Source organism: Trichosurus vulpecula, chromosome 1 (genome assembly GCF_011100635.1).
Source record: "Trichosurus vulpecula isolate mTriVul1 chromosome 1, mTriVul1.pri, whole genome shotgun sequence".
NCBI classification, from domain to species: Eukaryota; Metazoa; Chordata; class Mammalia; order Diprotodontia; family Phalangeridae; genus Trichosurus; species Trichosurus vulpecula.
In genome coordinates, this window is record NC_050573.1 from 58,362,130 (window position 1) to 58,384,507 (window position 22,378).

A 22,378-nucleotide genomic window follows, 5' to 3' on the forward strand; every position below is an offset into this window, starting at 1 on the left:
ATATGGTTGTTGAACTATATTGGTTTTCTAGAATCTCAGGTGCATGTTGCACTAGGCTGGTTTTCCTCTTCTCTATCACACATTCCAGGATGAAATAGTCACTTTCGAAATTTCCCATTATTCCCACCCTAGTAACCAGTGCCTCCTTGTTGATAAGATTTGAGTCCAGAAAATAGTTTTCCTTGTTTGTTCCTGGAACTTTTGAATTACAAAATTCTAATTAATGGAAAAGTTGATGATGTAGTCAAAACACACGGCAGTTGAAAGAGCCCTGGATTTAATCCGAGGCCCAGCTCTGCCATTTACCATCTGTGTAGCTTTCATGATTCACTTTACCTCTCTGTGCCTCAGTTTCCTTATATGTAAAATGAGAGGTTTGAACTACATCACTTCTAAGGTCTCTTCCAGTAACTGTACATCCTGTCTAAAATTTACAACCAAAAGTGGAAAAGGGCAAATTCCTGAGCAATAAAGAGCTGTTCTTCGATCAGAATTATAACACTTTAGAGTTCTGAAGCATCTCAGGGAGGATGAGTGGGACTTGCCCAAGGTCACACAGCTGGACCGTAAGTTGCTTGACTTGGTCTGCAGTGAACAGAGGGCTGAATTCTGAGTCACAATATCAGAGATTTAGAACTCTATAGGGACGTAGTCTAACTACCCTATTTTTACACATCAGGAAACTGAGGCAGAGAGATCAAGCTGACTTGCCCAGGGTCACACATAGTGTCTGCAACAGGACTTGACCCCAGAGTTTCCTGACTCCAAGTCCAGGGTCATCTGTATCCACTATAGCATGCTACCTCTCAGCAAGTCCAGAAAATCTATCCAATTTCACCCCTAACACTTGTGAGCCATAAGACCACGTTACAAGTCACTGACCCTTTCTGAGTTTGTGCAAAATGAAGATAAAGCCTCACAGGATCTGCCTCGTGGTGTTGCTGTGAGGCTCGAATGAGTGAAGGTACACAAAATACTTTGCAAATTTGCAAGTATTACCTAAATGTAAGCTATTGCTATTTCCACTACCTCAATCTGCTCAGCCTTACTCAACAGTCTAAAAAAAGCAAGTGATACTAATGGTCTTGTTTAGGAATTCCTGAGACAGCTCCAGAGAAAAATGAGCCAAGAAAGGAGATGTAGCACTTCTAATACTGCCTGCACTCCAGTCCCTGCTAAAAAGTACAGTACATCCCTCCTGCAAACCACCAAATATCCTTTTTCTATGTAGGAAAGTGTAACAAGTGATAGACCATATGACTTAGACAAATACAGCATAATTTATTTTTATGTCCATTTCCAAGAACGATAGTGGTATATGGTAGAGGGGAAGGGAATGTTTCAAACAACTCTAAGTGACAGAGTCCATCCAGCAAAGGCAGAATTCCACAGGGATTTGTACTTCTCCAGTTTCCCCTCTTATTCAGCAAGCAGTGGAAGAGAATGTGTTGGGCTCATTCTAAGCTACCTCCAGGTGCTGCCCTGCTCCTGAATTGTCAAACACACAAGAGAGAAGCCTGTGGTAGCTTGGTCATTGCTAACACAAAAACATTTTTTTAAAAATTTACTTGATATAACCTCTATAAATTTTAGGAAATGTTTGACATGGTTAGAAAGGGCTTGAGTTTTGGTTCTTTGCACCAGGAGTGTTGAAGATGGGTGGTCTAACAGACAGGACAGTGGATGGATCTCAGCCAATCTCAACAAGCTTGTTATCTCAGCAGAGAAGGTCTACAGTAAATGTAGCTGTGCACTAACAGGGAATGATTTGTTGGCAATACCAAATTCAAACATGATCATCAGAAATTCAGAATCATCAAAAGAGACACAACCAAAAAAGTTTGAAAAACCTAATAGTAGTGATTCCAGGAATGATCCAAGGGTAGGGGAAATTTTCAGCAGTTAAATGATTAGCTCCAGAGTACCGAAGAAAAGGATGAGGCTTCTTTTGGTCACTTGGGCAAAGTCACATGAGGTTACTTACACAGTTCATACTGTCCTATGAAGGCATTTCCCTAAGAAAAACTCCCCAGGACCAGAAGGATTTACAAAGGGAATTGGTCCACTGGCTTTGGTGACCTATATTTCAAAGAATAATTCTTATCAACCAAAGGTCTGTCAATGATTCTCCCACATCATAAGAAAGCTGAACTCAAAACAGCTAAAATGTAAGCAAAACATGTCAAAAACAAAATTCAAGTCCTCAACTAAAAAGATGTATGTGAGAGAAGATTAGCTCAGCTTCCTTGACAATGGAAAGGTGAGATCCTTTAGGGTTCACCAGTTATAAGGGATTGTTCCTTATACCTCAGTCTGAGGTAAATGGATCTCTACAAAAACTCAATCTCCAACTCAGAAGAAATACTTGGTGATGTGTTGGGGCTTATTATTCAAGGTCTCTGTCTCCCAAACTGTGTTCTGTGGGACCCAGGCATTTCACATCAGGTGAATAAGGATTTCATGAGAAAACTGATGCTAGTGATATCATCGCTAAAATGTTAAATATGAAATGGTGCATTATTAAAATGCTAATTATGAACAGCAATTTTCCATTATGAAAATAGATTTAATGTCTTCTATTTTACTCCAAAATTTCTCCAACTTCCTTTATCCTAGTGATTCCCTGGACAGGAATTTAAAGGTTCAATAAAACACTTTTTAGCCAAAATAGTTCTGTGGCTAAACTGATTTGGGAAACCCTGGTTCTGAAGAAATAAGGAGTTGGGTTTCAACCAAACGCACATCTTGACTAGCCTGGGAGGCTAGCGAGAGGAGAATCTGGGTTAAAATAAAGATGACAGAAGAGTGCAGTCTGTGTGCTAGTCGTACCTTATGTTAAAAAATAAAACTAGAGGTAAAACCGGTGGCTACTTGTGAGACTAAGGGGCTCTTACTAATAACTAGGATTCAATAAACTCTCTCACTCTGCTTTTCCTCCTTCGTTCTGCAGAAAGTTCTCCATCTGGCTCTCAAGAGCAAATCAAAAATCTTTCCCCTCACGCATCTGGGGGATCGGCAACACAGTGCATCCAGGAGAAGGCAGCCAATGCGCTTCCAAGGCAGGTACGGGCTGATAAGGCTACAGCACCAAGTCTCTGGTGCCACAGATGAAATGATGAAGTGTCAGGTGGCTTTGCTGACAAAACTCTTTTGCCTCCTGGCAAAAGTAAGTGGTTTCAGGACAAAGTGGGTTTTTCCATTCGCTGAGAATCATAGATTTCTAAGAGCTGGAAGCAAAATTACTATCATAAAATTATGGAATCTTAGAGAAGGAAGAGAGAGGTCTTCTAATCCAACCCTCTTAATTTTACAGATGAAGAAGCTGAGGCCTAGAGAGATGAAGCAACTCGCCCAAGGTCACACAGCTTCCAGGTGGCAGAGGCACATCTGACTAGTCAGTGCACTTCCCACTTTAGCAGGCTGCCCTCTAGAAATCAATTCCAAAAACAAAACAAAAATAATCTTCAGCTATACGAAGCATCTTTAAAAAGATGACTATAATGTCACAGTGCTCAGGAAACGATATAAGGAATTTTCACTGGAGATGTTCTTGTTTAAAAAAATAGAGATTTTTTTTAATGTGTGTATCAGAGTCTCTGGTTTCTAGATGGCGTCTCCTTGGGTGCAGAAAGGTGGGTTTCAGCAGTCCTGAGAGATGACCCCATTTTCAGTGGCACATTCGAGAGGTCATTTCCTTCTGTCAAAAACAAGCCCCCCAACCCAAATAAAAGAGTGAATTATAGAAATCAGAAAAATTGTAAGAGTTAAGACCCAGACCAAAGTTCTATTGTAGATGCCAACTGTAAATTTACTTTTAGGCTCCTGAAAAACAAAAGGCCCTAAAGTAACAAACATCCAGTAAATTCCAGCATTTCACAGAGGTGCTAAAAGAACTTTACCAGTATCATGGTCCTCCATTACTTAGGGTAGAGGGCAGGACATTGGTAACTAATTCCAACTTTCCATCCTATGATCCCACCTAGATCATTTTCCCTTCCATCTGGATACAAAGACCTGAAGGAAATAGGAAAGCTTAAGGGGAGCTCTCTTTCACCCAAGATATACAGGCCAGCTCAGCCCTGGCCCACTTAATCCTTGGTTCTGGCCATGGTTGACAACCTTACGCAGTTTACTTCACTTGACACACAGTGCACTGCAAAGGGTGCTTTGTCTGGAGCCAGAGGATCTGAGTTCAAGTCCTTGCTCTGCCTCTTGCTACCTGAATGACCTAAGTAAGGCACTCAGTTTTCCTGGACTTCAATTTCTTTACTACAGACGAGTTGAAGGTCCCTTTCAATCATTCAGTCTATAATCTTACCCTGTCCAATAGGTATTCTGTCCTGTTAACCTGCCCAAAGTATGAAATAGTGTTCCCTCTTCCTTGCCTGATGGACCCTTCATGTGCAATTTTGCATTACAGCAATTGGTGCTCATGTCTTCTCTCCCCAATCAGACTGTGGTAAGCCCCTTCAGAATGGCAACCACACTTACTTTTCTTTCTCTCTCTCTCTCAGTTCAGAGCAGGCACGTTACAAATGCCTGATGAATGCACGAAGACCCATACTGGTATTCTATTCCATCTCCAAAGAGCTTTCTCCCATTTCCACTCATGCTACCACAGCCCTGGCTCCATTATCCCCTATTAGATTAAGTAAATTTCCTAACTGCTCTCTCTGCCTCTAGTCTCTTCCCTTTCCAATCTACCCTTCATGCCAATGCAGAGGTTATATAGTTATTGTCCTGTCCCACTTTTATACAGTTCTAATCCTAGGCCTAGAACAGAATCTCACCCATATCTCCATCTTCCCTTCTTTCAAGTCTTTCCTGACCCTCCTGCCCACCCCAGCTATAAGTGATACCTTCTCTGCTTGTCTGGGATGATATTTTTGGTTCTTTCAGACTAGGGTTATTGCCCTACTTCACCCTCTGTCCTGCAGCTTCTGCATTAAGAGAAATTTGGGCCATAATCTAAGCTGCATTTTCATTCAGTCCTATGAATATTGTTTTTCTCCCTTGGTTGTTTGACATGTTAAATTAAATGCTAATCAGAGCCTCCCAGAGCTTGTACTTTACAGGCAGAACCTTGGAGTACAGGCCACGCCACAATAAAGCACCGCAGCAGACTTTGGTGGAGGGATTTATTAAAAATAATAAGAACTAAAAATACAGAACACTTAGAAGGAGATGCCTTCTCCTTAGAAGGAGAAGAGAATTCAAAAGAAGTCAATTGGGTTTGTCTGTCTCAACCTCCAGCTATTTGTTGCAAGAGTCAGGAATAAAGGTGAATGGGCTCTCTTAGGACCGTCCTTGACCATCCTAAAAGAAGCCTGACTGGGCCCTGCTACCCTCTCACACCACGATCCCCTTTTTGCCACCAGAACTGTCCTTCCCACTTGCTGCACAGCCTCACCACTCACTCACTTCTTAGCCTCCTGCAGTGCAGCTTCCATCCTCCTTAATGTACTGGGCTGCTCTGGGCAAAGTCACCAGGGCCTCCCAGTCACCTGACCCAGTAGCCTTATCTTGATTCTCGTACTCTTAATATTGGTAACACCTGACTCTTCACATGTGTATCTCCAGCACCCTGAACAGACATTTAAATGACTGACCACTCCTCCTCCTTTCTCAAGACGTTTCCCCTCCCTTTTCTCCTGTACACTACTCCTGCCTCTCCCTGTAGTTCTCTGATCATTCCTGTGTTCCACTACTTTTTCCTTTTCTTCTCTGAGCCCCTTCCATGTGCCCTACAGAGCATGCCTGAGACTTCTCACCCTGCAGTCTCCTAGTATTTTCATTCCTCGTTAAACCTCAATGATGTGCACAGATCTACCACTCGACTTCCCTCTAGGCCCCAGGTCCACAGTTCCAACTGCCTAGCAGATCTTTCCAGCCAGACATCACTACCACTCCTCAAAATCAATGAGCTTGAAACTCATTCTCCTTCTCTCTAAAACCAGCCCTTTCTCTAACTTTCTTATTTTTGTTGATATTCTTCCAGTTATCAGACTTGAAATCTCACAGTTACCTTTGACTTTTCCTTTTTTATCATCTTTTACAAACATTTAGACATTAGATTCTGTGAAATCTATCAGGGCGGTATCTTTTGCATCTGTCCCCTCCTTCACACTGCCACACTACCACTACCTAGTCCACGACCTTACTGGTTTTCCTATCTCTAATTTATGATATCTCTTATACACTTAACCATTAGCTAACTTGGTTTATATTTATTTATATATTTGTCCCAGCTCCCTTCTACCCTCTCCAATAGAGTATCAGCACTATGAAGACAAGAACTGTCTTTTTCACCACTGCATTGCCAAAATATAGTACAATGCCATGAAAATAGTAGATGTTTAAGGTCTGTTGAATTGTATACGTTCAATTGGAAGGGCATAAGTTTTTTTATGTTTTAAGTAAAAAGGTGTTCTGAGGATGAGGACAATCTCCATATCAGATATGAATATGAACTGAGAGAGCCATGGCCCTTCCAGATCTAACAGGTCGCACTCACTGACACCTGTGTGACTTTCCTTGCAGACAGCACTTGTCCTCTTCCCAGCCTCATCCCATTCCCACTCCAGTGCCTCAAGAGCTACTGGTTATCAACCAAGCCTTAGCAAAGAAAGAATTGCCTCTGTCAATAAAGGGCACTTTCTTTCCATTTAAGGCAAAACAGACATTGCTGCTAGTACCTGAAAATGTGGTTCCTATATTACTCAAGAGTTGGCAGTTTTGGAAGTTAGCTGACTAAGCTGTTTTATTAATATGACTTTGTGATACTTGGTCTTCTGGGCTGTGGATTCCTGCTTCAGCTGCTAAGTGCCAGAAACAAGAACCATCTTCTGGTAATAGCCCTTCACACTGAAGCTGGTCATCTCAACTTCCCAGAGCCATGGAGAGACTCTGCCAGTCACCTAATCCAAGCCTTCCCTGAAGCATTAATCCTCTTGAGGTGGTAAGGACAGCTAGAAGGATACAAAGCGAGTCACTATTTGTTACCCTCTTCCCCTCCCCTGTCCCCATGGCTCTGCCTCTACTCACCAGTGGTTCTAACTCTTTGGTGTCTATCAGGTTAAACTCTTTCACAAAATAGTAGAAATGCTTGTAGCAGGTGTTCACATGAGCCTCAGAGCCCATCTGAGTGATTCGGTCAAAGTGGTGGATGTAAACGTGAACGAAAACTCGGAAAAGCCTGGACAGGATCTTCTTTACCACCTGCAGAAAGTTCTTGGGGAATGGAGTACCTAAAAGAGAAGGACCAACAATGAGAAGGACCACATTTTTCCAAAAATCTCTTATCTTGTGCTCTAGATGACTAGTGAGAGTGAAAGCCTACTAATCTTTTCTAAACCAACAACACACATTCACTAGTCAATTGACAGGATAATATATTTCAATGTTCTAGTTCAAAAATTTAAAAATTATATAAAGGTTTAATTTTTAATCAAAATAGATGTTGTTTTTAACTTCTGGTGTGGTTTTTGCTTTAGGAGAAACTTGTGGAGTTAATTATGGGACTAAGTTAATTACTGCAGTTCATGTGGTAGAGTAGAAGGTATGATGGACACGGGAGTCAAGAGAACAGGTTCAAATAACAGCTGTAACTGTAACTCACTAGCTGTGTGACAGCAGGCAGGTCATTATCCTCTCTAGGGCTGTTTCCTTATATATATAATCATGGCCCCGTTGCACTCATAGAGTTGTGAGGAAAGAACTTTAAAAGTGCTGCAAAAATGTTATTATTTAAAAAATTACTGAGAAAAATTGAGATTCTGTATCTCTGCAACACTGCCCTCAATGGGTAAATATAACAGGATAAGACTCCAGGTCAAGATGGCTGCCTGAATACTTAATCCTGCAAAACTATGAACCAAATAATGATCAAGAAACCCAATAAGAAACTGCAATGAATCATGACTTCCACCACAGAATTTCACAAGCTGTCAGCCAGAAGCCTGAGGGCTTAGAAAATCTCCCTCTATCTATTCTATCTACTCCTAGCAACATTACTGCCAAAATCCAGAGCTTTCAGGTCAAAGTAAAAATACTATAAGCAGTCAGAAAGAAAGAATCCAAGGACTGAGGAGCCACAGTCAAAATCACACAACTTAGCAGCCACTTCTGTAAAGGAGTGGAGACTCCGAAATATAATATTCCAGAAGACAAAGGATACAGGCTTGTAGCCAAGAATAATTTACCCAGCAAAACAGAGTATAATCCTACAAGGGGAAAAATGGATCTTCAATGAAATTGAGGACTTCCAAACATTCCTGATGAAAAGACCAGAGCTGCATATAAACTAGAGTCAAGAGAAACACAAAAAAGTAAACGTGAATGAAAAATCATAAGACCCTAAACAGGATAAACTGTTTACATTCCAATACGGAGAGCTGATATATGTGTCCCCTCAGAATTCTATCATCATCAGGGGTCCCAGAGCGAGTCTAATTAGACAAAAGGTTTGCAGTAGTTCTATCTAGATGTCCCTAAAAGAAGAATGGAAAAGGAGAGGAATTTGAGATTCTCATTCTTATCCGAACTGAACAAAGGAGAGAATACATATACTACCTACACACACACACACACACACACACACACACAGAGTTGGATACAGAAATATATTACTACAACAGGGAAACAAGAGGGAAAAGGAGAGAAGGGACAAATGGGATTTAGAGTGTGGGTAGATTAAGGGAAGCATTAGTACTAAGCAAAACAAACTACTAAGGATATAAAAAATATTAATCACTCTTTTTGAGGTGGTAAAGAATGGGAATCTGATGGGGTACCTATCAACTGGGGAATGGCTGAACAAGGTATGATATATAAATGTGATGGAATACTATTGTGTTATAAGAAATGATGAGAGGATGGTTTCAGAGAAACCTAGGAAGACTTGTATGAACTGATACAGAGTGAAGTGAGCAGAACTAGAATGATTTATACAACAATATTGTAAAGACAAACAACTCTGAAAGACTTAAGAACTCTGATTATTATAATGACAATCATAATTCCAGAGGGCTCAAAGAAACATGTTATTCCTGAAAGGGAAGTAAAAGATTCAAGACTACATGATGTGACTTTTTTTTGAGACAGCCAATGAAGACATTTGTTTTGCTTGACTAGAAATGTTTGTAACACGAATTTTGGTTTTTTTTCCTTTCTCAATTGGGGGAGGGGGATGGAAATGTAATGAGGCAGTTTATGAATTAAAAAAATTACTGTAAAATAAAAACAAACAACAAAAAAGGCAAGTAGTAAGAAACGGAGATTCACAGTTGGTATAGAGAATCCTCTTTTTGCATTCTGCTGTGTGTGTGGAAAATGTTCTTTTTTGGTATTTAACTTCAAAATAGAAAAAAAATCTAAATTTAATACAATGATCTTTAGAAGATTATCTAAATTTTTTTGGGCAAGTTACCACCTGGGCCTTCACAATAATTTTGTCAAATAACTATTTTAAATGAACTAGCAATAACTGTAATGGAATTCGGTCTGTTTACACATATAGTAGCATAGCCTCTTGAAAGACTGCTATATATACGTAGCTCTCAGCTTTTACTGTCTTCCAGTTAAGTACAGTACCTCAATAATACTAATGATAGCAGCAAGCCTAGAAAGACTGCAGTGCATTTTGAGACAAAGAGACATAGAAGGGGCATCAAGAACAGGATATCGTGCTGGTTCTGCCACTAACATGTGACCGTGAGCAAGTCACTGCCCTCTTTGGGCCACCTTAGTTTCCTCCTTGGTAAAATAAGGATGTTAGACTAAATAACCTATGAATGTCCTTCTTATTCCACCATTCTATTTTATGAGAGACCTATTGCTTCACACTCCTCAAAGTACTTTTGTGTACATTATTTCTTTCAATCTTCAGTTTATATAGCACCTGTCAACCTACAAGAACATTTTCACACAAGTTATCTCATTTAATTTTCACAATTCTCGGAAGCATGTAAGACAGGAACACAGATTTGGAGCTGAAAAGGCCCTTGGATATCATCTAAGTGGAGTGCCTCCATTTTGTAAAATGGAAACCTAGAGAGTTTAGATGACTTGCAAAGGTCACACAGGGAATGAGTAGCATAGCTACAGCTGGCCTCAGGTCTTCTGACTCTACCAAACCCAACTACATCTTTTTATTGATTTCAATTTAGAGGCTTCAACTTCCTTTCCAACTGAAACACTGAGCAGCGAAGCGCTTCACCTAAGAGCATTCAACCAGGTGGTAGTGATGCTTGGTGGAGCTGCCAGTTCTGTTACAGCACTGGCACTGAACTGAGGTTAGAGAAAAGTCCAGAGAACCGACTGAAGGGTTAATCAAGAACATCTGAGGACTTGTGACAAGGAACAGGTATCATTTAACTTGAAGAAGCTGAGTGGCAATCTAAATGAGTCTTATGAGGAACAGTGACCAAAGTAAATGCTCTCCATAGCTACCCAAAATAGAATAAGAAAAAATAACATTATGAAAGATTTAGATTAGAAGAAGAATTTCTTGGCTGGGAGAGTTGTTGAATATTGCAATAGGCTACCAGAGGGGCTGTGGAAAATCTTTCTCTGGAGATCCTTTATTTAGATACAGATATTCGTCAGGATTTATTTAAATATAGACTTGTTTGAAATAGATTAGATAATTTATAAAGCTCTTTTCCAGTCCTTTAATTCTCTGATACAGGAAACATGATCAGAGAGATTAAAATTTTTTTTAAATCTTAATGACAAAGTATATAGTTTACTATATAATCCAATCCAATAAGCAATATCTGATAAGTCTATGTGCAAGGCACAGGGAATACACAGAAATAAACAAAACTATCCTTGCTCACAAACTTATATGCTATTTGGAAGAAACAAATTTTTCATCAATAAGCAAACAGAATAAATACACACACACAATATACAAGCTTAATTTGGTGGTGGAAAGGGGTAATACTAACTGGAGGAGACAGGAAAGGGTTCTAATAGGAGATGGAAGTTAAACTGAACCTTGAACGGAGCAACCAGGGTTTCCACAAGAAAGAGACAAGAAAAAGCCCACTAAAGCTTCTTCATCAGGGGAGTGACATGGTCTTTACTTTAGCAACTGGTTGAATCCTATGTATCTGAATTAGGTCTGACACAGTGCTCATTCCCACTTTCTCTAGCTTACAGCAAACCACACACTTCTCAGCTGTTCTTCTGGCAGATATGCAGGTGGCTAAATTCCTCCATCACGACAATACTATGTCTTTGTGGCAATGTGTTCTATTGCCTTGAGGCAGAATCACAAAATCTCACAGCTGGAAGGGGCCCCATAATCTAGTCCAACAATCCCCTTTATCATATACCCTCAAAGTGGGCAGAAAGGGGAAACTCATCCACCTCTTATGGCTGACTCCACTCCTGGAGCGCTTTCATTATTACCAAGTTTCTCCCTACCTCAAATCTAAATGTGTTGTTGAATCAGGATTTTTGGCATCTTATTTGCAGTGGTTCTCGAGAACTTGACATGACCACGGAAGACTATGGGTGGGCTAAGCTAAATAAAGCAAACTTGACGGAGTCTGAGAAATTTTCTTTTATGTTGGGAAACTCCGCTTCTATTCAACTTGTTGCAACCATGTCCTGTTAATATGTTAATGTCACCCTCACTTATCTCATCTTTGCAATCCAATTCAAGAAACTTCTATGAAACTCTATTTGCCCAGGCCAGAGAAGAGCTTGGAACATGGCACTGGCACCTGTTAATGTGTGTCTAAAATGTGGGGTCCAAAAGGAAACACAGTATTCCATATATGGTCTGACCAGGCAAACTACAGTGGCACTCTCACTTTCCTTTCTCCTGCATGCGATCTAGTCCAACCTAAACCCGAACAACCTAACTGGGTACCTAGACTCTTCCTGAAGACCTCCCTCAAGAGGTAATCTTCTCTACCCACCCCTCAGGCACTGGCAGCCCATTCTAGCTTTTCTAGTTAGGAAGCTTTTCCTATATGGAGCCTAACTTTACACATCTTTTCAACTCCCACCCACTTGTCCCAAGTTCTGCCCTTGTCGACCTTCTGATCTACCTCTTCCTTCTGCCCATGTGGTCCATATTAGATTCCCATGGCAATAGCTTTCTCTTTTTCTTCAGCTGATTTTCACCCAAATGGTCTTCATGTTTCTCCAATCAGGTTCTTAAATTACCTCACATGAGTCTATCTTAATATTTAATGCTACTCCCCTTTTTTTTAATCTCTTCTAAATATTCCTCCAAAGCCATCTTCCAGTCACAAGTCCCACACTGTAATTCCTATAAGGTCAAAGTTCTCTCCTTGCAACAGATCACCCTACTAGCTACACATTGTGCATTCTGTATATAGAAATATGAAGTCATAAGCATTATTCCTGGATATCATCTACTATAAAGTACTGTTCTTCCCCACTTCTACTCTTTCTACGTTGTACTTGCTGCTCTTGATCGGAGGGACCTCAGGACATGACAGAATGGGAGGGAGCTTGAAACATACACAATGAATGTAAATACCATAAAACTAAAAGACCACCCCTGTGATTTACTTGGGCAATTTTTCCCATCTCCTTTCCCTTTCAGTTTAAAGTCTCTAGGTTAATTCCTATTAAAAACACTAAAAAGCATAGGAATAAATGAGTCTTCCTTAAAATTACAAACAGCATCTACCTAAAACCATAAGCAATGTAATGGGGATAATCTAGATGCATTCCAAATAAGATCTGGGGTGAAACAAGGATGTCCATTACTACCCTTATTATTCAATTTGGTACTAGAAATGTTAGCTGTAGCATTAAGAGAAGAAAAAGAAATTGAAGGAATTAGAATAGGCAAAGAAGAAACTAAATAATCACTTTTTGCAGATGATATGACGATTTACTTAGAGAATCCTAGAGATTCAAGTAAAAAACTTCTTGAAATAATAAACAACTTTAGCAAAGTTGCAGGATATAAAATAAACCCACATAAATCCTTGGCATTCCTATACGTTACTAACAAAGCCCAATAGCAAGAGATAGGAAGAGAAATTCCATTTAAAGTTACTGTAGACACTATAAAATATTTGGAAGTCTACCTTCCAAGACAAACCCAGGGCCTATATGAACACAATTACAAAACACTTCTCACACAGATAAAGTCAGATCTAAATAAATGGAATAACATCAGTTGCTCATGGTTAGGCCAAGCTAATATAATAAAAATGACAATTTCACCTAAATTAATTTACTTATTCAGTGCCATACCAATTGAACTACCAAAAAATTATTTTCCAGAGTTGGATAAAATAATAACAAAATTCATCTGGAAGAACAAAAGGTCCAGAAAATCAAGGGAACTAATGAAAAGAAATGCTAGGGAAGGTGGCCTAGCCAAACCAGATATTAAACTGTACTATAGAGCAGTAGTCATCAAAACTACCTGGTACTGATTAAGAAACAGAGTGGTAGATCAGTGGAATAGGTTAGGTACACAAGATGCAGAAGTCAACGACTATAGCAATCTACTCTTTGATAAACCCAAAGAATCCAACTTCTGGGCTAAGAATTCACTATTCCACAAAAACTGCTGGAAAAATTGGAAAATGGTACAGCAGAAACTGGACACAGACCAATATCTTACACCATATACCAAAATAAAGTCAAAATGGATTCATGATTTAGGAATAAAGGCTGATACTATAAGCAATTTGGGAGATCAGGGAATAGTTTACCTATCAGATCTATGGGAAAGGGAAGAATTCATGACCCAACAAGAGATAGAGAGCATTACAAAATGCAAAATGGATAATTTTGATTATGTTAAAATGAAAAGTTTTTGTTTAAACAAAGCCAATGAAACAAATTAGGAGGGAAGCAGAAAATTGGGAGAAAATTTTTACAACCACCTCATATCTAAAATATACAGGGAACTGATCCAAATTTATGAGAATAAAAGCCATTCCCCAATTGAGAAATGGACAAAGGATATGAACAGGCAGTTTTCAGAGGAAGAAATTAAAGATATCTATGGGCATATGAAAAAATGCTCTAAATCATTATTGATTAGAGAAATGCAAATCAAAACAACTCTTAGGTACCACATCTCTCCTGTCAGATTGGCTAATGTGACAAAACAGGAAAATGATAAATGCTGGAGAGGATGTGGAAAAATTGGAACATTAATACATTGTTGGTAGAATTGTGAACAGATCCAGCCATTTTGGAGAGCAATTTGGAACTATGCCCAAAGGGCTATAAAAATGTGCATACCCTTTGACTCATCAATACAACTCCTAGGGTTATACGCCAAAGAGATCACACAAGAGGGAAAAAGACCTGTATGTACAAAAATATTTATAGCAGCTCTTTTTGTGGTGGCAAAGAAATGGAAATCAAGGGGATGCCCATCAATTGGGGAATGGCTAAACAAGTTGTGATATATGAATGTAATGGAATACTATGGTGCTATAAGAAATGGGGAACATACGGACTTCATGATAACATGGAAAGACCTACATGATATGATGCTGAGTCAGAGAAGCAGAATCAGGAGAACATTATACACAACCACGGACATATTGATTCTGTGATGACTAACTTTGATAGACTTGGCTCTCCTCAGCAATATAAAGCTCAAACACAGCTCCAAAAGACTCATGATGGAGAGAGCTAGCTACGTCCAGAGAAAGAATTGTGGAGTCTGAATGCAGACTGAGGCTCTTTTTTTTTTTTTCCGTTTTGTTTCTTCTCTTGCATGATTCATTCAACTGGTCACAATTCTTCTTTGCAACTTGACTATTGTGTAAATAAGTTTAATGCAAAGGTTTATGCAGAATCTATATCAGACTGCATGCGGTTTTGGGGGGTAGGGGGAAGGGAAGGGAAGAAAATTTGAAACTCAAGAAGATGTAGAACTAAGTGTTGTAAACTAAAAATAAAAAATCTAATTAAAAAAATAAAGTCTCTAGGTTAGATTCTGAAGACTCCACACAAATATGTTAAATGCAGTCTATGCCTTGTAAGAGCCCATTATTGCAATATTCAAGCCCTAGTTCCATTCTGACACAATCTTCTTAGCCACTCACTCACTTTTCAAATCTGTCACTCTCTTCTAAATCACGTACATTGGGTAGAAATGATAAAACTACCAGTGAGTCTATGGCCTTCAGTTTTTGTTTTGTTTTATTCAGGACTTCATAACCATTAGCAGTGGTTTTTGAAATATCAAAATGTTCTATTAATATTTGTGATTATCGGTAGATCCATAATCTCATCTGTATAGTTACTGGGGTATTCTCACCACCAATCTAAAGAGACTCAATCTATGTGATTGTCATCCATGTTTTTTCATGAATCTTAAATAAAGGATATACTCAATGTAAGGAGGATGTCTTCCTCTGGCTCTTTTGACATTTTGTGAATACCATGAAATATAATGCCATTTATATCCACTGTCCCCCAGTCTCACTATAAGACTGGCTTAATTCCTTTCCCTGGTCATTTATGCACTGATGATGTCTTTTACTTCGCTTCTAGCATGCAAATCATCACTGGTAACGTGATGCAACCTTGTCTTTCTAGATTTGGAGTCAGAAGACCTGGCTTTGCCTCCTTGGGCAAGTCATTTCCCTTCTCTGGGCCTTAGTTTCCTCATCCGTAAAATAAAGGGGTTGGACGAGGTTATCTCTAAGGTCCCCTTCAGGTCTTAATCCTCTGATCTTCTGATCTGCATGATTCAAAGTCATGACATCCCTGGTAGACAGACCCACAGATACGAAAAGATGGGTCTAAATCTCAAAACATGAACATTTTCATTTCCATTCCTAGGGACTGGCCTCCTGTAAAGTCTCACTTCTACCCTCCAAACAGTGCCATCACATGGCTCTCCTGCCAAAACCTAAAATTTCCATCATTTACGGACTGGACAACAAAAGGCACTCCTTGACTTCACCTCAGCAGTCTTTAAGCCTTTTTCCATGAACAAATTAAGGATATCAGACTTGAAATAATGTTATGTAAAATGCTTTACAAACTTCAAGCTTATATATTCACCTATTTTTGTTGTTAATATTATTATTATTACTTGATGATTTTATGGGTTTGGGCACTCCTTCCCTTGAGGTAGACCCCAACCTCTTCCAGGCCTTTAGGAATTGAAATGGCAGAAAAAGTTCACCATCCCATGGCCAAACTTCTGGTAATAAAGCTCTTCAAACATAAGTTAGTTGTCAGATGACAGTCTTTCACTGGACTATACTCAAAGCCATTCCAGGCTAGAAGAATCTGTTAAGCTCCACACTGTGCTGAGGTAGCTTTTGAGAACCCACAGTCACCTCCCTGCCAGGATGAAGCCACGGAAGAGGACTATTCATACAGATAGGTAGATGTGTCAATCAATAAGCACTGAAGTTGCTGCCATGTGCCTGGCTCCGTGCTAGGGGCTTGTAATGAAAAACCAAAAATTAAACAGTCTCTACTCTCAACGAGCTTATGATCTACTAGGGAGACAATGTATATATACACATATCTAAGTACATACAAAATAACTACAAGCTCATTTGAGGGGGGCCTATGCATATCTATACACAAATGTTTTTAGGTTGGAGCTAGAAGGGATCTTAGAAACCAAATGCAATACCTTCATTTTACTGATGCAGGAATCAGAGAGGGTAAGAACTGACCTTTCTAAAATCACATTTACATCTATCATAGAATCACAGAGAAGAGGGGACCTAAGAAATCATATAGTTTGGCTTTTCACTTCACAAGTGAGGATACTGAGCCCAGAGATCAGCAATAATTTTCCCAAAGTCACACAGCAAATAGAGAATGTCAGATTATACCTTGATTTCTTTTCGGTTACACCATTATACCCATCTTCGTGTCTCTGTGTAAAGAGGCAGTGTGGCATAGCCAACTGAATACTGGGTTTGGAGTACAGAAGACCTGGGCTCCAATCTCACTTGACTGTGTGATTCTGGGCAAGAGATTTAAGCTCTCTGAGTCTCAGGCCACTATAAGTCTTAGCTAAGTGAAAAAAAATGACTATAATTTACACGAGTAGAGAGACTTTCTACATGGAAGAAATTACAGATCCTTGATGTATTGGTGTGTTTGCAGTTATCTAGGTATAAAGATAATTAATAATAATAACAACTTACATTTATACAGTGCTCTAAGGCTTGCAAATGAAGTACTTTCCTCACAACAAACCAGTGAGGTAGGAAGTACAAGTATTATTTCCTTCACTTCATAGATTAGAGAACTAAGATTAAATGACAGCCAGAGATATATACTAATGATATATACTAATGATATGTGTTTCTCTATACAGCTTAATCAGATTTTTTCAAAAAACATTTTCATCATGCTTTTCTCTGCTCAAAAACCTCAACTGCTGCCCTAGTGCCTTCAGGATAAAGTCCAAATTGCTCAGCCTGGAATTAGAAGTCTGCTACAATAATGTCTCCGTCTTTCTAATCTTATCACACACCACAAGCAGTCCTACATGAACACTTTGCTCTGCAAAATTTTCTGCGAACATTCCTCCTGCTTTCTTGCTTCCATGTCTTTTATCATGTGGTTTCACAGATTTAGAGCTGGAAGGAACCACAGAAGCCATCTAGTCTAAAACCTGTCATTTTGTAGATATGGAAACTGAGGTCAAAGGGATTAAGTAACTTAAGGTCACAAAGGTATTAAGCTAGCAGGTTCTAAACCCAGAATTTTTTCCACTGCCTTTAAAAATTCTGGCCATTCCTTTCTGACCATCCTGACTCTCCCTGTCCATTCAAAACAAAGCTATGGTGCATTACCAGCTCCCCTCACTCTCCCACCTTCCTCTACAATAGTTTTTCTATACCACTGGTACAGAAACAATTGAACAGTGAATCACAAATGCCTTGGGATGTTTCCGAAACTGCCGGCTTGTACTGTTCTTTAACTTTTAAGTGCTTTGAAGCCTCCCAGCCTTAATTCTAAGTTCCTCAGGGACTAGGCCAATGTTCCACATCTAGAGTTTTAGGAACCTTAGAACACAGCTTAAAAAATAACAGAGCTGCAAAGGGACTTAAAAATTTGTTAATTCAATGCAAGAACTGGAAGAAACTTTAGAACATGGATAGTAGAATGTTGATGATACACTAGAACTCAGCTATCATCTAGCTGAACCCCTTAATTTTACAGAGAAGGAAACGGGCCCAGCGACTACAAATGATGCGCCTAAAGGCTGGCCGAGGAGTCCCAAGCTCCCTTGGATCTCATCTAGTCCAGGGCCTTGGCATGTGCTCACGATGTGCTCATTTCATTTTTCATTTGATTACACAATTAGAAGTACGCCAGGCAGGGGGGACGTTGAGATGAGAAGGGTTATGGGGCAGACGTTTCAGGAGGTGTACAGAAAGCAAGCCCTACTTACAAAGGGTGATCTCATTTAGGCTGGTTTTTCTTGAGACTAATCCTGCATGAACGCTAATGGCCAACCAGCATGAACTGCATTTCTTTTAGTTCAAAATGATTTATTAAAATCATATACAATTCTCAAGGAAAAAAGCGCAAAAAATACAATAAAAGGCTGGCATGAAGGTGACCTAGAATGATAAGATTACAAATTATATTATAAAATGGTAATCACCAAAATTATTTGGTACTGGTTAAAAAATAGAAAAAGGAAATCAGTGGAACAGATTAAATAGACAAACATCAAGAAGGAAGCAAATACAATCGGCCAGTGTTTGATAAACCCTTGACTACAACAATGTAAGTGGAAAGAACAACCACCACAATAATTAGAACTGAATGCCTTGAAATTATAATGATTAAAAGGAGAAACAGGAGAAAGGACCTCCCTGTACTTCTTTTGAGAAAGTAGGGAAACATGGGTGTGGACCTGCATCAAATATCTTATTTTTCCAGTATCTTGGTTAGTTTTGCTGAATTGTTTTTCTCTTTTATAATTTGTTATAAGAGATAGATACATGAGGAAATACAGTTACCATAAAAAGAAAAGATGTGGATACAAAGTTATTTTTAGAAAGCAAAACCAGGCACTGTGCTAAATGCTTTACAATTCAGGCAGCTGGTCTGGTGAAGCCTCCCCAAAACGATGTTTTTAAAGGCATAAAATAAAATACACAAGATTACAAAGGAAATGATCACCAAGTACAGTTAGTATTTATCTTAAAAAAAAACTGGAAAGGCACTACAGAGGAACTGGAGACCCTTGAGACTTCTAAAAAGTAGAGCTCTAATGTAGTTCATCACAGCATGGACAAGCAAACAAGTCAATGGATAGGAGACTAAATACGTACTGTAACAGGAGGACAACAATAAGGTAAGCCGCAGTTCAAACACCAGAGCCCACCTTCGAACACCTGCCATCACCATCACCATGCTGGTATAACTGGTATAACAAACTCCTAACACACAAAATGTGAGTGGATGTCTACCTTAACCTTTTACAGATGAGAAAACTGAGACCCAGAAGGAATGACTAAAGGACACACCACAAGGACTAGAACTCCAAGCTTTTTGCTAGCACACCATGCCACGGCTCAATACATCAGCAGGAGAGAATAAGAAATCTGTAACTCCTGGAGAATCTCACTCAAGGAAGGTGGAGTAGGGACCATGGGTCTTTTTGGCAATGAACCTATTTTTTATTTCCCTGAAATGAGAAAATGGAGTTGGGAGTTTGGGTGTGAAAGGAAAGGGAGATTTGGCTTAGCCTTCCTGCTACACTATACAGTTTATTTTAAGTTATTTAACTGGGCAGTAGGAGGATGGTCGGGATGTTAGCCAAGTGGGTATAACCCCTCACTATCTGAAATGGGTCACGTTAATGGCAACCAGTTCCAAACTCACCTGGTTACTTCCATAAGGAACCAGCTGGACCCTAGCAGTACAAGCATGTTAAGAACAGAAGAACATAGAGACAATCAGAGATCAGTATTGCTCTGTCCTCATTGTTCCCCCTGCCACAACTCTGCTTTCGCTCCAGGAACTGCATGAAGTGAAGTCTACATGTTCCTTCCAACTTCTCTAAGAGAAGCACCAGCTTCGATAGCAGCTGGGCCTTGGAAGAAACTGACTCACAAGGGTCACAGACTCAAGTCTTGATGCCTAGGGAACTCGGCACTCTACCAGCCTGGAAATAAGTTCCCTGGACAGATAGGACTGTCAATGCTAGCAGGAGTGGCAAATGGGAAGGAAAAGGCAGGAGACAGCAAAAGCTTCTTTTCATCGTTTCTTATTTCTTAGATAGGAGCCCCATGGCCACAACTCACCGACATTGGTAGGGAAGATGTCTTCATTGTTGATCTGAACCTCGATCCAGTCCATCAAAAGGTTCATATACTTGGGCGCAGAGAGAGCAGTTGGCTTCCGGTACTTCTGTTCATCCTGCCATCGATACTCATACTTTGGGCCCCCAGACATCACTGGACATGACTGCTCTGTGCAGTTATCACTGATGGTTCCATAAATGAGGTTGATGCGATTGAAGAAGTCTACCACATGTACAGCTACCCAGTCATTCAGTTCCTCATCAGATGGCAATTGAACAGCTAACTTCAGATCTAGTCCTGCATTCAGGGAAGCTTGAGCCTTCTTGTGAAGTTCAAATCTCTGTGTACCTGGCTCAAATTTGCGCTTGGGCCTAAAGGTTTTGTCCTTGTTGAAAACCTGCTTTAAGAAGGGGTTGGACATGTTTCCCCCTTCTGCGATGGCTTTGTTCTTCCTTTACAATTCTTCAAAGAAAAAGCACGATGCCTGTTGACTTGAAAGAGGGCCCTGAAAATTCACTGGGACCCCTGGAGATCTGTAATACAAAATTAAATAATTTACATGTTAGAAGTTAGGGATCTCTTACTTGGCATTAGTTTTCCACTGTCAAAGCAGAAGTTAGCTGAACTTCCTTAGTGAAGAGTGTTGCCAGTTTTGAATTAAGAAATTTCAAATCCATACAATATGGTACAAGTTACAAGCTCCCTGGCTCCCCCAGTGACACACCCTATTGTTCAGCAGAAAACCTGCAGATTGAACCATGGTCATAAGGGAAAACATGGGTCCTTAAAGTTTGACCTTAATTTTTCTTTTCTTTTCAAAGAAGTCCCAAGGGTCTTGTCAAACATGGAGAGGTTTATCTTCTTTATCCTTGGCCATAATTTCCTTTCCACAAATCAGAGAATTTGAAAGTGGGAAGAAACGTCAGTCATCATCTAATCCAAGTCATACATAAAAGGAATCCTAGTTATAACATACCTGACAAGAGGTCATCTAGCCTCTGCTCTTCAAGGAAGGAAGGAAGGAGTCTAGGTACCATTTGTCTAGGTATTCCATTCCACTTCTGACAGAATCCTCAGGAAGAATTATTAGGAATTTCCTGATGTTACACCTAAATTTGCCCCTTGACAATTTTCATTCTGGGGCCAAACAGAACAAGCCTCGTTCCATCTGCACATGATAGCCCTTTCCAGTACTCGTCCCCTCTTCGTCTTCTCGAGCCTCCTGCAACATCCCAGTTACCCTCCTCCAGATGGCCTGTTTATCAGTTGTCCTTAAACCCTGGCACCCAGAACTGAATAAGGTGCTCCTAAGTGGTCTGATGAGGGAAGATCACAGGGAAGCTACCACCACCCTATTTCTGGAGGCTCTGCCAAGATCACATGATTTTTTTTTTTTTTTGCTACCACTTATTGACTCTTATTGACCTTAAAATCCATTAAGACACTCCCACTTCTTCCAGAACTCTCTCTCCATGTCTCCTCCATTTTCTACTTATGAAGTTAATTTGTTTGGACCCAAGTGCAAGCCTTTATATATTTATCCCTTATAAGATAGCTCTCTAGCCTGTCAAGACCTTTCTGTGTCCTGACTCTGCCATCCACTGTGTTATTATTCCTCCCAGCTCTGAGTCACCTACACATTTGATGAGCAAGGCTTTCATGCATTCCTCCACCGCTCTTTGGTATGCCTGAACAAAGGCTGACTTTCTACACGAGGATGGCAGTTTTTTCTTTAAAATATTTTAAATAATAAAATTAATAACTGTCCATAAAAACAAATCAAATAAAGATAAGGTGCAAAATCCTACACAAAACCCTTATGTTATTTTCATGAGTTTGAGAAATATCGTACAACCTCAACGTGGAGCCTCCTGATTTTGTTCTAACTCAGAGGCAAGGCTGAAATTTAAAACTTTGTGGATTATTACAGATGGAATGGACCTTGAAGATCATTTAATTCAAGCTACTCATTTTAGAAATGAGAAAAGTGAGACAGAGAAAGGAAAAGGGATTTCCCCAGTGTCACTCAGAAAATGAAAGCCAGAAGCCAAACTTGTCTTCTGACTCCAAGCTCAGTATAACTTCCAATACAGTCTCAACAACTCTCTCTC

The 22,378-nt window shown here is 39.7% G+C and overlaps 1 protein-coding gene across 3 annotated transcripts in view; it reads right to left on the reverse strand.

The window, feature by feature from the left end:
• Positions 1 to 1,257: 1,257 nt before the first annotated feature.
• Positions 1,258 to 22,378, reverse strand: part of MOB3A (MOB kinase activator 3A) — a 37,784-nt gene continuing 16,663 nt past the window's right edge. For all 3 annotated transcript variants that reach the window (XM_036734691.1, XM_036734682.1, XM_036734699.1), the window contains exons 2-4: positions 20,268 to 20,800; positions 7,045 to 7,247; positions 1,258 to 3,697 (exon numbers count right to left, since the gene is read on the reverse strand). In XM_036734691.1, the coding sequence (XP_036590586.1) occupies positions 3,668 to 3,697; positions 7,045 to 7,247; positions 20,268 to 20,688 (654 nt within the window). In that variant the 5' untranslated portion in view covers positions 20,689 to 20,800 and the 3' untranslated portion in view covers positions 1,258 to 3,667. The remainder of the gene's footprint in view (positions 3,698 to 7,044; positions 7,248 to 20,267; positions 20,801 to 22,378) is intronic.